The 16294-nt window shown below is 44.3% G+C and overlaps 1 protein-coding gene across 3 annotated transcripts in view; it reads left to right on the forward strand.

Moving 5' to 3' along the window:
* ATP10D (ATPase phospholipid transporting 10D (putative)) overlaps positions 1–16294 on the forward strand; it is a 95767-nt gene that overhangs the window by 39640 nt on the left and 39833 nt on the right. For all 3 annotated transcript variants that reach the window (XM_054029064.1, XM_054029065.1, XM_054029066.1), the window contains exons 5-10: positions 3779–3864; positions 5994–6100; positions 6891–7022; positions 8380–8507; positions 8695–8947; positions 14882–15117. In XM_054029064.1, coding sequence (XP_053885039.1) covers positions 3779–3864; positions 5994–6100; positions 6891–7022; positions 8380–8507; positions 8695–8947; positions 14882–15117 — 942 coding nt within the window. The remainder of the gene's footprint in view (positions 1–3778; positions 3865–5993; positions 6101–6890; positions 7023–8379; positions 8508–8694; positions 8948–14881; positions 15118–16294) is intronic.

The raw sequence follows: 16294 nt of genomic DNA on the forward strand, positions 1-16294 counted from the left end.
AATAACTAAATCAGTTTTAATTCACACCTTTGGTTATTGCACTGCAAATCTGTGTGTGGTCACTCATTTCAGGTTAAGAGTGTCCTATTTCAAATCCATGCAAGTCATTAAAAAAAATTCTTCTTCAGGTACATGTCAGTGTGGATTCCGCATTAGGTCTTCCTTTGTGCCTCCATGAATGTGACACTGGAGTCTTTTGAATAGCAGTGTCCATCAGTGCTGCATGTGCTCGCTGTGCCTCCTTGTGCTCTCGTGCAAGGGCATAAAGGGCAGGGCATCCCCGACCCTCCCTCTGTTCCCGCTTACCACCTGTGGCAGCAAGATATAACCTGGCAAGTGTCCATCAGACCTGCTGGTTCTCGGATTTGACTAAATTCCTTCAAACTCTTCATAAAACCTTCCGAACCCTTCTGATTTTTCTGACCTACAACAGCCATGAACAATATCAGCCCATCTGGACTGAATATTGGATGGTCATACTTCCCTTGTAGAGATCCCCTCATACACTCTTCCACCTACAAATCCCTTTATGGGGCTTCACAACATGGTGGATTTGAAACCTGTAGGCTACAATCCCTGCCCATCCTGTGGTGGGCTAATTTCACTGAAAGATTTGATGGGACTGTCAGGAGTCGCATCAGATCCAGTCCAGACAGCCTGACCTTTGGAAGCTGCCTTGTCCTATTCCACCGGGCGTGTTATGTCATGCCATCGGACAGATGGATGCTAGAGATCATTGCCCATTGCTACCCCATCCAGTTCTATTCTCTATTTGCGATCCACTGCCCTCCTAGTCCCACCTGTAAAAGGCTTTTGTGAGAAGGGTACTTGAAGAGGAAGTGGTCTTGTTGTTGCATCTAAGATCCATGGTAGAGATACCACTGGAATTCAGGGGAGGAGGCTTGTACTCCCAGTATTTCCTTATCCCGAAGAAGAATGGCGGAAGGAAAAGGGGAGGGGTGGTCCTATCCTAGACCTGGGGAGACTCAACAAATGAATGTTCAGGATGGTAATGCTTGCCTCCCTTTATTCCATCTCTCCAAGCTTAGGACTGGTTCATGATTATGCAAATCCATGTATCTACCCATCCAGCCCACAGGAGGTACCTAAGATTCACAGTGGGGCTTAACTATTATCAATACAGGGTTCTGCTCTTCAGACTCCCCATAGCACCAGGAGTATTCACAAAATGCCTGGCAATAGTGGTAGTGCACTTATGGAAAAAGGGAATTCACATGTATCCCTCACCGAGTGACTGGCTGATCAGATGCAGGTTCCTGCAGACTTTGGCAGCCCTGTCATACATCCACTTCCTGTTCTCCAAACTAGGACTCCTTGTGAACTCGAAAAATTGTCACTGATTCCATTGCAGACAACTGAGTTCATAGGAGCTATGACTGACTCTTGGTGGTAAGAGGTTACTTGTCAGAGGACAGGTTCCAGTCCCTTCAGTCATTGGCAAGGGACTTAAGATCAAACCGAAGAACATTGGTGCGTACATGTCTGAAGCTACTAGGCCATATATCAGTCTATACATATGTGACACTGCTAGCCAAGCTTCATCTGCAGCCCTTACAATTATGGCTGAGGTCGGTGTATTCTTCATCCAAGCATCATGTGATCAAAAGTCATGGGCCTGCTCAAGAGTGCTTACAGAACTCACTTGGTAGCTGGACTCAGAGAACATATGAAAGGGGTGCCATTCTACCCCCTCCTCAATAATGACAATTAACTGCCTGCAATGGCTTCCTTCTGCTTCAGAATCATACTTATGTCCTTGATTTGCAAATCAGGAATGTGGAGCTAAGTGCTAACTTCTGTAAAATATTTCACCCTTGTTAAAATATTACACACTTGTCATGACTGCTAGGTTTGATGCTAAGTTTCAGACATACAGGGCATGTGTACGGCTCCAGCTGACACTGTTATTCAAAAGTATCCGATCTTGTGTGCATGAGGCACATACACATGTTGGGTGGGATCCACACTGACTGCAACATCTAACGAACCACAGTTACTATAGAATAAGTAACGATTTCTATTTAAATTAACTCCAAATAGGACGCACTTAATCTGCAATAACTTTCTATACATAGACTCTCACCAAAATAACTAAAAATCTGAATTAAAACAGATCTAGTTAATTTGGTTCCGGTTTGTGGGTAAATGAGCCCTGATTTTCCACTGCCTTGTATCTTGTGGAATAACTTACTCCTGTGCAAAGTGGGTGTAAAATACTGCTAGATCAGAATAGAAGCATTTTACAGTCACTTTGAACTCATAAGAACATAAGAGCTGCCATACTGGGTCAGAACAATGGTCCATCTATCCCAGTATCCTGTCTGATAGTGACCAGTATCAGCGCTCCAGGGAGAATGTACAGAACAGGGCAATTTTGGAGTCATATACCCCAGTCTTTCACTCTCAGATTCTGACAGTCAAAGGTTTAGAGTTGCTCTGAGTGTGGCGTTCTATCCCTGACCATCTTGGCTAATAGCCATTGATAGACCGATCCTCCAGGAACTAACCTAGTCCAGTTTTTGTTTTTGTTTTGTTTAATTGACTATCACAACATACAAGGGCAATGAGTTCCTCAGGTTAATTGAGCATTATGTGGAAAATTTGTATTAAACCTGCTGCCTATTAATTTTTTTGGTGACCCCTATTTTTTGCATTGTGTGAAAGGGTAAATAACACTCACTTCTCTGTTCACTTTATCCACACCATTCATGATTTTATAGACCTCTGTCATATCCCCCCATAGTTGTCTCTTTTCCAAGCTGAACAGCTCTAGTCTTTTTAATATCTCCTAATATTGTGTAAATAAACAAGGAACAGGGCAGAGGAGAAAGAGGCCCTATATATTTAATTATTTATATTTATAAAATGACAGGAGGCACCTCTCAGAGGCTCCAGGCATCTCTGACAATAAATCAATATATCAAAATTAACAGCCGGTCAGCAAGGTATGTGCAAATAAGAAAATGCCAAGCTAAGATTTCTAACTCTCAAACTCTGCCTGTGGATTTATATCTTAGCCTCAGGACTGGCATCCTCCAGAGATGGAAAGAAGTCTAAGGGTGAGAATTCAGGGGTTCTTTGAAATCCTTAATTATGGAGAAGATATTTCAAATGAAACCTGGGTCTAACTCTTTCTTTAAAGAATAGCTGACATATCAAAGAACTCTCTTGTAAAGCATTCTACTGAGAAAGCATTCTATTTCGATATCAGAGTCCAGATTTGCAAAGGTGCCATTAATTTCAGCTGGAATTGTGGGTTCTAAGTACTTCTGAAAAATCACATACACTTTTCTGTAGTACTTGCCAACTTTCTGTCTTTCTTAAGAAGGGAATTTTCTCAAGGCAGGTAACTTTTTATTTTATTTTATTTATTTATTTTTGACATTCTGTTGCTCAACCTGCTTATTCATCACTTGTAGTTCTTGTTCTTTGCAATAATCATTTCTCTAGCACTAGTTAGGCTTCGTCTACATTAGAAAGTTTTATTGGCAAAACTTCCCTTCTGTTGGCATAGTCTACAGCCCGGTTGTGTCCATGAAGCATCAGCAGCTCATCTGATACATCCCAGGGTTTTATGTTGGCTGGGCAATCTCTCCAGTCATCTTGCATTCTGATTGAGCAAAATACCTGCTTTCGTTCCATGTTGAAATATGTGCTAGTATGAACTATTGCAAAGTCTGAAACTGCTACTGTGAATTAATTTTTGTAAGCTATATCACTCCTTGTTTGAATTTTATGTTCTTCTCTGTGAATATAGGTTTCTGAAATTGATCCAGAGAAGTTTTCAAGTAGAATAGAATGTGAAAGTCCTAACAATGACCTCAGTCGATTCCGTGGCTTTGTGTAAGTAGGCTTGGGGGGAATTTGCCATTTGTTATGGTAATTTGGCTCATTTGTTGAAGGCTTGTAACGTTTACTTTTTACACCTTATAGTTAAATCACACTGTCGGTGATTCTAGTTTGTGTGTGTGGCTGAGAAGACCTGGAGCTCCGAAAATGCTTTCTGTACTAAAGCTTGTGAATGGCGGAGGCTTCTTGATTAATTTTTGTTATAATGAAATTTTCAAGTGATTAGTTTATACTGTAATTCACATTGGTACCTTCTTTATTCAAAATGCCTCTCTTACCTATTTTTAATGGTTTGTGATGCTGCACTAACGCTTTCCCTAATACTCATTCTGGACTGTAGTCTGAATAAGAAGACAGGATTGTCTAATGATGATAAAAGACCGGAACTGGGAACGAAGAGGCCTGGGCTCTATTTCTGAGGGTTAGTCTAGTCTGCAAAGGCTTTGCCAATATAGCTATACCAGCAAAGCCCTCTAGTGGAGAGACAGCTTATGCCAGCAAAAGGAGTTCTTTGTTGGTATAGTTCAAGGATCTCAGACTCAAATCACCATGAGGGCCACATGAGGACTAGTACCTTTATATGACACCTTTTCATATAAAGGTACAAAAACCCCGCCCCTGCCCTGCCTCTTCCCACCCCTTCCATGAGGTCCCACCTCTTCTCACCTCTTCCCCGCCCTCATTCCAACCCCTTCCCCCAAAGTCCCCAACTCCGCCCCTATTCCAACCCCTTCCCCAAATCACCACCCATTCTCCGCCTCTCTTCTCCGCCTCCTCTCCTGAGTGCGCAGCTCCCCACTCCTCCCCACTCCGTCCTGGAAATCGCTAAGAGCCACCAAACGGCTGTTTGCTGATGGGAAGCGCCTGGAGGTAGGCAGAGGAGCGGGAATGTGGCATGCTGGGCGGGGGGGGGAGGTGGGGCGGCGGGTGAGGGGAGCTTGGTGGCCGCAGGAAATAACTCCGCGGGCCACATGTTTGAGACCCCTGGTATAGTTAAACCACCTCCTCAAATGACATAAGCTGTGCTAGCAAAAGAACTTCTGTTTTGGGTATAAACGGCATTTGCCTGAGGCGGGGGGGTTGCCAGCCTAGCTAGGTTGGTTAGGAGTGTGATATTTTTGTTGAGTGTGTGTTTTTTTTGTTTTGTTTTTTTTTAATTATATAATTTATTTATGCTCCTAACCAACATGGCTAGGCCAGCAAAACTCTGTAGTGTGGACTTGGCCTGACTCTACCTCTGGCTTGCTGTGTGACCCTAGGCAATTTGCTTAGCTTCCCTGGGATTCAGTTTTCCCATTTGTAAAAGCACTGTTTATGGTACAAAATATTTTTTAATGCAAACTATTTCCATTTTAATTTTGAAACTCGCTGTTTCTACAGTGCCCCTTCTCTGCCCCCCAAAGCATGGAGAATAAAAATTACAAATGGGAGAAAAGGGGGGGGATTATAGACTTAGTCAATCTATATTCACCGTAGGCGTATCTATATTATAATTAACCTGCTTACAACACTGTTAAAATATAATTCTGTCTTCTAGTATTGATATGTGCTAACTGCGTATTAGCCACGTCCTTGGTCTGTTTGACAGCCTAGGATAGAGTGAGGCTGTAGAATGTTTTGGGGACCCTGCTATTTTATGGTTAGGTCATTTCTGCACTACAAGGTGAGGATCATGTTTTAACAGGTGTCAAGAGGGGCCAAGGTTCTACTTGGGTCCCCAAGCACAGGTTTGATTGAGGCATAGCTGGGGCTGACACCATCATAGTTCCTCCCCAATAGAGACCTGTCATGTGAATTGGGATGAGCTGGGTTGAAGTGTCTGCTTTCCATTCTTAGTGTTCGTCCTGAGATCGCAATGTTGCACTTATGTAGGATTTTCTTCTAATTATGCTCCTGACAAACTGTTGACTTGTAAACTTGTGAAATCTCAGTATAAACCAAGAGAACATGCATGGCCAGATTTTCAAAAGAGATCAATATGTTCGGTGCTGAGCTTTGTTGAAAATCTGTCACAATGAGGGGTACTGGGCGAAAATCTGCCTCCATGTGCTTTCAAGGCTTGGTTGCTATAAATGCTGTGGGAGGCTCCGGCACACCTGTTAAGTAATGCACTGTGTTTGCAGTGAACATTCAAACAAGGAGCGAGTGGGTCTGAGTAGAGAGAACTTGCTGTTACGAGGATGCACAATCAGAAACACAGAAGCCGTTGTGGGCATTGTGGTGTATGCAGGTTAGTGGAACGGGGGGCTTGCACTGATTTTCATGCAAACGTGAGTTCTTCAGGATTTCCTTTTTAAGTTGTATTTACCTGACCTGAGAAACAGTACGGTTCAGGCACTGGTAGATGGGAAATTGTCACTTTCAGTCCAGCACAGGGGAGTAGTACCTGGAAGCATTGCTAACGACTGTCCAATGGGCTATGGGAAATAAATTGGTTTCTATCTTAGCTTTATGCTGCTGTAATACGTGAGCACAGACAGGTAATCTCAATTCAGTTCCATATGAACAAGTCTCATGGTCGCACCTTCCCCACCCCCCCTTGCAATTAGCACTGATTAGTAGTTGCTTCAAAATAGAGTCCAAAGAATGGGATGGGCATATGGAGACTGATGCTGTATCCTTCTGTTTCAGGATTGAGATTGTGCTGTTATTGCCTGTCCTGTGTGTATTCTCTGACAAAGGAAAAGTCTCCAGAGCAATCAGTCTGGCCCCTTTAGTAAGCACTACAGTTCATATTTAGAAAGTAATAACCCACCTTGGAGTGCAACTTCTGTTAGACAGAAAGGAAAAGTATTGATTTTCAGATACAGGTGGCCAAACAAAACAGAAGCTTTTCTTCTTGGAGCAGAATTAATGGATGCATTGTACTGGCAGATAATTGCTTTGCTTAAGTTTAGAATCCCGGTCCAAATACTAATTAACCCATGCATCCAATTTTCTCAGTCTTTTGGGGATGTTTTTGAGTTTTGGTTTGAATATCTGGTAGAGAAGGGAAATTAAACGTTTATTGTGTGTTACAGGTCATGAAACCAAAGCAATGCTGAATAACAGCGGCCCTCGTTACAAACGCAGTAAATTGGAAAGGAGAGTGAACACTGATGTCCTTTGGTGTGTTCTGCTTCTGATTTTAATGTGTTTAATTGGTGCTTTGGGTAAGTAAAATGTAAGGATCTGCAAAGTAGTATTTTTGTTTGTTTGTTGTCTCCCCCTCCCCATTTTTCTCTGCAGGTTTTTTAGTTCTTTATTTTTGGGGCTGTCAGTGTGGTGATATCTAGGAATAAATAATAGTCTGACTTTTCCAGGAAGCATACTCTTTGCCCAATAGTAACTGAGTTAAGAATGAAGAGTGATCTGAAATAAATTAATTTCAACTAGCTAAATTTCTTGTATACCTAGTAGGCCTAGGCATTGAAAGTTGAAGATTGAGGCTTATCTGTGCTTTTGAAATGTGCCACCGTTTGCAGGAAATCTTAAAAATTGTTTCAACTCGCACAGTTACACTGCCTGTATGGATGAGGTACTGGTGTCCAGATCACTTCTGGGTGCAATATAAAGTAGTTTAGGTCCCAAGCTCCTCAAAAGTTGCCTCTCTCCTAGTGTAATACTTCATCAGCTGAGCTGCATACAGTGCTTGAGTCCACAGTCTCCTGTTCAGTTCAGAGAGGTCTGGAGGGAGGATATTCTCAACTTGAGACCGTGCTTCCCCAGCTGGTCTTCTATTGATCTTACTGGTAATGCTGCAAAGCTCATATTTTCTCCGAAGTCCTTTTCTGGGAAGGCTGACAGGATGGTATTGGATGGAGAGTCTAAGTTTGCATGGGTTTTGGGGGAGTTTATATTTTGGACGTTGGTTAAATTTAATACTTGCGCTCAGCTGCCTGTATATTTTATTACCCAAATAAGCAGGTTTGTAAAAACGTTACTGAAATCCTTGAGACAGTCTTATTCCTGGAATACATTGGAGGTACAAGCGTATTAGCTGAAATCGTTTTTAAGGTTGGATTTTTTAAAACCATTTTCTAACAGCCAGTGTTGTAATTGAGGCAGGACCTACTTTTTGCCCTCATTGTGCACATGAAGTAGCCTGGATAAGCCATGGTTCACAAGCTAGGGGTGTCACCCACGCAAGCTACTGGTAGGCACTTCATTGTTGGTATATTCCAGAAATAGAAGCTTCAAAGGATTTTTCTTCTATTAACTGTATCTTTCTAACATTCCCATTGGATTGTGGATGAGTAGTTAAATAAATAATCAAAAGGCTCTTCATGCAATCCCATGGCAACCTTCATTCAGGAATTAGAATAAGCAAAGTGGGAGGAGGAGTTTGTTTTGATGAACTCTTTCTTGAGAAAAACCAAAAAGCTGAAGTGTAGTTGTTAGGCACCAGGCTTTAAACCTGTTCCAGTTTTTGTTCAGCTTGACACTAAACTATGGTACTATGGTGTATGTACAACTGACTCTTTCTTTCTTTCTTTCTTTCTTTCTTTCTTTTATCATTGTGTTTTTAAGGTCATGGAATTTGGTTAAGTAGCTATTTGGAGATACCTCTTTTTAATGTCCCTGAGCCCGATGGAAAATCCACTCCACCAGCATTAGCAGGGTTTTATATGTTTTGGACAATGATCATTTTATTACAGGTAACGTCAATCCCCCTTAAACATCATGGGCCAGGTTCTGCTGTCATTTACACCAGTGTATATCTGGAGTAACTCTTTTGACTTCAGTGAAGTTACTTTATTTATACTGGTGTAACTGGATCAGAATTTGGTTTTATAATCATCAGATTATCTAGCTGCATGTAATCCACTCATTTTATTTTGTCAGGTCTTGATCCCGATTTCTCTTTATGTTTCAATCGAAGTTGTCAAATTGGGACAAATCTATTTAATTCAGAATGATATTGACTTGTACCATGAGAAAAGTGATTCCACTATTCAGTGTCGAGCACTGAATATTGCTGAAGACTTAGGTCAAATCCAGTATATCTTCTCTGACAAGACTGGAACCCTCACTGAGAACAAAATGGTTTTCCGGAGATGCAGCATTGCAGGACAGGAATATTGCCATGAGGAGAATGGTAAGGAATGAAATATTAAGGCAACATTCGTATCTTCTGCAAGAATAAAGAAGTTGAAAGGTTTGTTAGGATAGAGTGTATGTCAAGTCCATTTGGCACACCCATGCACAGTAGCATGGAGAGAGAGAATGCAGGCTAACCTTATTAGCAGCAGTGCTTCTCCCTATGTGTGAACTGTGGAGCTCTATCCATACATTGCCTTCTGTGCTAAGAGTCTTCAGAACTGTTGGCAATGAGCTAGTATGGAGATAGTTGTTTCTATTCACTGTGCTAGAGAAACACTTTTTTTTTTATGCTGGCTGAATGAACTTCACTGGAATTCAATCACCGTGCTCTGCCTCTCTCCATGAAGTTTTGGAAATTGTGTCACTGGGAAAGCGCAAATCTTTCCTCTTTTTTTTTTTTTTTTTAAGTAGCGAGCCAGGGATAATATCTGCATAGTATTTTAGGGTGCAGCTGCCCAGTTCATCACCATGGTGGAGACATGAAAATATCCTCCCTCCTTCCATGGAGCATTGTTTTAGGCCTCAATTCAGCATGTGGGTATTTAAAAGCACGAGTAGTCCCATTGAAATTGTATGCTTAAATTTAGCTACATACTTATGTATTTTGCTCAGTCAAGACCTTAGTGCTTCACTAATATTAGTGCACAAGCAAATTCATCTGCAAGCCTAGCAGATAGGTAGTAATTTGATGAACTGCCATTCAACTAGCAAAGACCTGCACTTCTATTCTAGCATGCTTTGTTACAATGCCTGTAAACTGGCATATCACAAATAGGTGGAAATATTATTAAGTTTTAGAAACCTGTGTACTATGTTATGAACACTTTGTCCTATATATGAGTGGTATTCTGTATCTAGCTCTCATTAGACTATTAATTTCCCTCTGGGAGTCAAGTGTTATTTTATTTGTGGCTTTGTATTTTTAAAAATGCATAAACAAACAATATAGGATGCAACTGTAGACATAGGAGGAAGTTATATACAACATCACAGACTCTTCACTTGATTTGATCATTGGTTAATTTAGCTGACTGGCTAAGTTAAATCAAAAATACAGGAATATAATGTACTGTATATACTCAGTCATAAGCCGATTTGTTTATAAGCCGATTTCCTCCCCCCCCCCCTCAGATGGATAAGTAAAAATGAAAAAATTTTTATAACCGGTTCATAAGCCGACCCTATAATTCAGGGGTCAGCAAACTTTGGCTCCCGGGCCTCAGGTGTGACAGACCCAGACCAGTGGGGTACAGGAGTCTGGTAGAGGGCAAATATACTGGTCACTGGATGAATAGTTTTCTGTTCCCTGAGTGACCAGAGAAGGGGCTGCACTAGAGTAATCAGGAACCTGCTAGAACCAGTTGAGGCAGGCAGGCTAATTAGGACACCTGGATCCAATTAAGAAGAAGCTGCTAGAATCAATTAAGGCAGGCTAATCAGGGCACCTGGGTTTTAAAAAGGAGCTCACTTCAGTTTGTGGTGGGAGTGTGAGGAGCTGGGAGCAAGAGGCGCAAGGAGCTGAGAGGGTGTGCTGCTGGAGGACTGAGGAGCACAAGCGATATCAGACACCAGGAGGAAGGTCATGTGGTGAGAATAAGGAAGGTGTTTGGAGGAGGCCATGGGGAAGTAGCCCAGGGAGTTGTAGCTGTCATGCAGCTATTACAGGAGGCACTATAGACAGCTGCAGTCTACAGGGCCCTGGGCTGGAACCCGGAGTAGAGGGCGGGCCTGGGTTCCCCCCAAACCTCCCAATTGACTTGGACTGTGGGTTCTCCCAGAGGGGAAGGTCTCTGGGCTGTTCCCCAACCCACATGGTGAATCTCTGAGGCCAGAAAATCCGCCAATAAGCGCAGGACCCACCAAGATAGAGGAGGAACTTTGTCACTCTGGTGTCAGGGGTGGGATCTTGGGGCACACAGCACGGCGGAAGGAGGGTGATTTAAACAAAACAAAACAAAAAAAAGGGGATGGTTTATTTTTTTTTCACCACAATGGATGACTTAGTGTGGGCACTGATACAAGCTACGGCAGCCCAGCAGGAGGCTACCCATGTCCAGGCAGCCGCCCAACAGGAGGCAGTGCGGCTGCAGCAAGAGACTAATCGCCTGCTGATGGACCAGGCTGCTCAAGACCGAGCTATATTGTGGGAACTGGTAAACCAGGTAAAGTCCCTTACAGAGCTGAATCGTAGCCATGATGGGACGCAGCTCATACGGGCCAGCCATTGGCTGCAGACAATGACACGGGAGGATGATGTAGAGGCATACCTTCTGGCCTTTGAGAGGACAGCCCTCCGGGAGGCCTGGCCTCGAGATCAGTGGTCTGGCATCCTTGCCCCATTCCTGTGTGGGGAGGCCCAGAAGGCCTACCATGATCTGTCTGAAGAAGCTGCGGCAGACTACCCCCAGCTGAAAGCAGAGATCCTGGCCAGATCTGGGGTAACGACAGCAGTGTGGGCCCAGCAGTATCACGGTTGGAGGTACCAGGAAGACAAACCCCGCGGTCCCAATTGTATGACCTCATCCATCTCGCACGAAAGTGGTTACAAACAGAGTCCCGGAGTCCGGAAGAGATACTAGCGGTTCTGGTCATTGACTGATCCATGAGGGGACTACCACCAGATCTTCGTGCCTGGGTAAGCCAGAACGAACCTCCACTTATGATGAGGTTGTCGCCCTGGTAGAGAGGCGAAGGACAGCGAGGGAGCTGACCCGACCAGTTAAGGAAGAGGCACCCTGGGTTAAACTAGCAGCACCAAGCCCTAAAGTTCGGGTGACTGGGCCACCAGGAGGGCCCAGGTGGAAAAAAAGAGGCTGAAGGCCCATTAGAGGCCACAAAGAGTCAGAGCACTGAGGGAGAAGAGGATCGTGATGTTAGACTGCCCAAACCAAGAGCCCGGGGAACGCCTAGGGCTCCATACAGATGTTATGCCTGCGGGGAGTGGGGACACATAGCTGCACAGTGTCCCAATGTTGAGGAGCCTATGCAGTGTAACCTGGGGAACTAGGCAGATCCATGCTCCCTAATCCACCTTGTGGGGGTCTAACCCCACATATGTACACCAGAGGGTCTTTTCCAATATACTGTCCTCCCATTTGGACTACATGGGGCCCCAGCTACCTTCCAGCGCCTCATGGACAAGCTATTACGCCCGCATAACAGTTATACTGCTGCCTACTTGGACGATGTGGTCATTCATACCCCAGACTGGGAAACCCACCTGGAGAAGGTGGAGGCAGTCCTCGATACCTTCAGGCAAGCTGGCCTTACAGCAAACCTTGCCAAGTGTGCTATAGGGTTTACAGAGGCCAAATATCTTGGCTATGTTGTGGGAAAAGGTCTGGTAAAACCCCAAGTGAACAAGTTAGAGGCCATCCAAAATTGGCCCCGACCAAGCGCAAGAAACAAGTCCGGGTGTTCCTAGGCGTGGTGAGGTATTACCGACGATTTATCCCCCACTTTGCCACAAGGGCAAGCCCCCGACAGACCTAGTGAAAGCCCGTGGACCTGATCTGGTGAGATGGTCTGACGCAGCAGAGGAAGCATTCACAGACCTATGGACTGCCCTCTGCAATAACCCCGTACTGATAGCCCCTGATTTCACCAAGGAGTTTATCCTGCAGACGGATGCATCGGAAGTAGGGTTTGGGGGCCGTTCTATCACAGATGGTTGGGGAGGAGGAACACCCAATTCTATATCTCAGTTGGAAACTCCTTCCAAGGGACCAAAAATATGCAGTGGTGGAGAGAGCTGTTACAGGAGGCACTATAGACAGCTGCAGTCCACAGGGCCCTGGGCCGGAACCCGGAGTAGAGGGCGGGCCCGGGTTCCCCCCAAACCTCTCAATTGACCTGGACTGTGGGTTCTCCCAGAGGGGAAGGTCTCTGGGCTGTTCCCCAACCCACATGGTGAATCTCTAAGGCCAGAAAATCCACCAATAAGCACAGGACCCACCAAGATAGAGGAGGAACTTTGTCACACAGGATGAGCCAAGATGGTTTGTTTACCTCGAGGATCCGCAGGCACAGAGGTAAACCTAAGTAAACAAAGAGTCCTGGGGCGCCAGCTGCTTACCCTGACAGTCCAGGACAGCAACTGGTGGGGAAATTTTTTGGCAGGAGAGAAGCTGGGAGTCAGGGGAGTAACCCTTGTGACCACCCCCCACATGACGCCACCCCTTGCCTGGGACCCCCACGCTCTCCGCCTCCCATCCCTTCCCACCTTATCTCGGGAGGGCCAGGAGAGGATGTGTCTGGCCTGGCTGGAGCTGCTCCGGCAGGCTGGGCAGTGTGGCCGCAGTGTGCTCCGGTGGGCTGGGTGGTGCGGCCACAGCCTGCTCTGGGGAGTGGGGCCGAGAGGCACGGCTGCAGCATGCCAGCCCCGGAGCTGCAGCTGCTTTGGAGGCTGGGGGGAGAGCAGCATGACCAGAAGCGGAGAGACTCTGGCCCCGCCTCTTCCCTTCTGGCTGTGCTGCCTCTCCTTGCTCCCTCTGTTGGGGGGAGGGGCTGTGTCCCACCTCTCCCTCTCTATACCCTTTCATAATCCAACCCCCTTCTCTGGTGCTTCCCTTTTTTATTACAAAAATCAGGCTTATGAACGAGTATATACGGTATTTCAATCTTTTTGTGCAGGTACTATAAGATAATACTGGTCACTGCAGAAATCTGCCATTTAATCAGTAAGCCTGGCCAATGTTCTGCACTCGATCAAAGAGGATTGAACCAAAGTGAGAACATGGTAATGCATGCTTAGTAAAACTAGTGGTATTCACAATATAGTGTTTACTATTGTTGTGATTAATGTAACAGTTCATTATGCAAACTAGATACACCACCTAGTGATCAGGTTGATAAACTGATCAACCTCATGGAAACACACTTGATTAGAAATCAATTTTGAAAAATAATTTCTGAATAAATTTTTGAGTAGTGTATGGAGCAGATACAATAATACAGGTGCTTCCCTCACCTTTCACATATGCACAAATTTGGAAGACTTTAAGATCAGAAGGGACCATCATTATTATCTAGTCTGATCTCCTGCAGATTGCAAGCCACCTTTACATGATTCAGATTAATTTCTCGAATACATACAACATGAGGGCAGCGATTTTGAGTATTACTCAGTTCCTTCCTCATATCTTTACTTTTCCCTCTTCCCCAGCTCCATAGGTTCCTGCAGTCTGAATCCTTTCCTCCAATATTTTACCATCATCAATCACCTAGGCTGTCTCCTTCCCTTGTTTGGTTCTTTCCCTAATAGAGGCTATTGTTGTCCACAGTTTGAATTTTTAACTTAGAGCCGCTCTGTGATATGTGATCTTATTTTTAAAAAATACATTTTTTTTTCTCTATTCATATTGAGGCAAAGGAGATAATAGCCCGAACCCTCCTTTCCAGGTTGTCTCCATGATCAGTGGTGCCCCATAGGAGGAGCTTGGAATCATCAAAATGCCAAATCCAGCAAATAGAGACTAAGTTCTCCTAAACTGGGGGAAGAGGATTTTATTTATGTCTGAGGGTGGGAACAGGACCTCCCCCACACTTGACGTGAATTATTCAGGTTTTACTGCCAGGTAAAGATGAGACTGGCTTTTCAGTTGTAAAAGTTGATAAATCAAAGTTCTTTTCTCAAACAAATAAACTTCAGGCAGAATTCAGAGCCCTTATTAAAAGTGATACCTGTGCTGCCAAACCAGTGTCCATGTGATCAGTCTGTTGGGTGTTTTGGTTTTGCTTTTGATTACATATATTTTAATCTATTTTTACATACATGTACAAAATTTTCCTGTTTTAAAGTTCATATTCCAGGCTTCCAGCTGATGATTTGAGTTTATAATATTGGACAAATGAGGGATTCTTCTTGGTCGCTGAAATGTGATTTTTTTTTTCCCCTCCTTCTCTCCCCTCCCCCTCTGCCCCCCATTAGCCAAGAGGCTGGAATCCTATCAAGGGGCTGATTCAGACGATGAAGATTTAACAGATGCTCTGTGTGGCTCGTTGAGCCACATGCCAAAGCAGAAGGTGCACAGCTGCAGGACAGTGAGTCGGCCTTTGAATTCCAAGTCTTTGAATCAGCTGGCTGGAAGCTGTTCTGCCTTAGGAGGGAAAGATGGAGTCAGTAACATTCCACACTCAAGACATGTAGCTTTCAGCAGCCCCATTGTAAGTATAGCTTGATGTCTTTTGGTCTTAAATATCCGAAATAACTCCATGAAGACATCTGATTTTTTTTTCTTTAAAATTGAATAGGTCATTTGTCTTATCTGAAATCCTTTCTGTTTTCTTTCAAAAAGAGGCAAAAAAGTGCTTCTCCACAGCTGCAATTTGTAATTGATATGTTTTTAAATGATGGCAAAAATAAAATGTGGATTTGCAGCTTTTAAAGCGAGGCCAGAACCGAATTGGGAGCATGAGGTGTTCATTCATGGTCATTCCTTTCTAAACTATTCACATAAAGCTAGAGGAGAAGGATAGTCCAATGGTTAGGGCAACAGTCAATTTTCTGCTCTTCTACAGCCTGCCAGTATGACTTTGGACGAGTTGTATAGCTTCTCTGTGCCTCAGTTCCCTACCTGTAAAATGGGGCTAATAGCACTTCTGTACCTCACCGAGGTGGTGTGAGGATAAACAGGGGTTCTCAAACTGGGGGTCATGACCCCTCACAGTGTCACAAGGTGGTTACATGGAAGGGGTCGCAAGCTGTCAGTTCCATGGGGCTGACAGCCTGAACCCCCATTAAATTAAATTAACCCTATTTTAAATTTGTAAGTGGGGGTCACAGTCAAAGGTTTGCTGTGTGAAAAGGGGTCACCAATACAAAAAGTTTGAAAATCCCTTCGATAAATGCATTAGAAATTGTGAGTTGCTCAGATGCTACAGTGATGGGTGCCAGATAAATATCTGAGGGTATGTCTACACTACGAAATTAGGTCGAATTTATAGAAGCCGGTTTTATAGATAACTGTTTTATACAGTCGATTGTGTGTGTCCCCACATAAAATGCTCTAAGTGCATTAAGTTGGCGGACCGCGTCCACAGTACTGAGGCTAGCATCGACTTCCGGAGCGTTGCACTGTGGGTAGCTATCCCACAGTTCCCGCAGTCTCCGCCTCCCATTGGAATTCTGGGTTGAGATCCCAATACCTGATGATGCAAAAACAGTGTCGTGGGGGGTTCTAGGTACATGTCGTCAGGCCCCTCCCCCTCCGTCAGAGCAACGGCAGACAATCGATTTGTGCCTTTTTACCTGGGTTACCTGTGCAGACAGCATACCACGGCAAGCATGGAACTAGCTCAGCTCACCGTCACCATGTCATCTGGGTGCCAGCAGACGTGGTAC

The sequence above is a fragment of the Malaclemys terrapin genome, chromosome 5 (assembly GCF_027887155.1).
Source record: "Malaclemys terrapin pileata isolate rMalTer1 chromosome 5, rMalTer1.hap1, whole genome shotgun sequence".
Lineage (NCBI taxonomy): Eukaryota > Metazoa > Chordata > Testudines > Emydidae > Malaclemys > Malaclemys terrapin.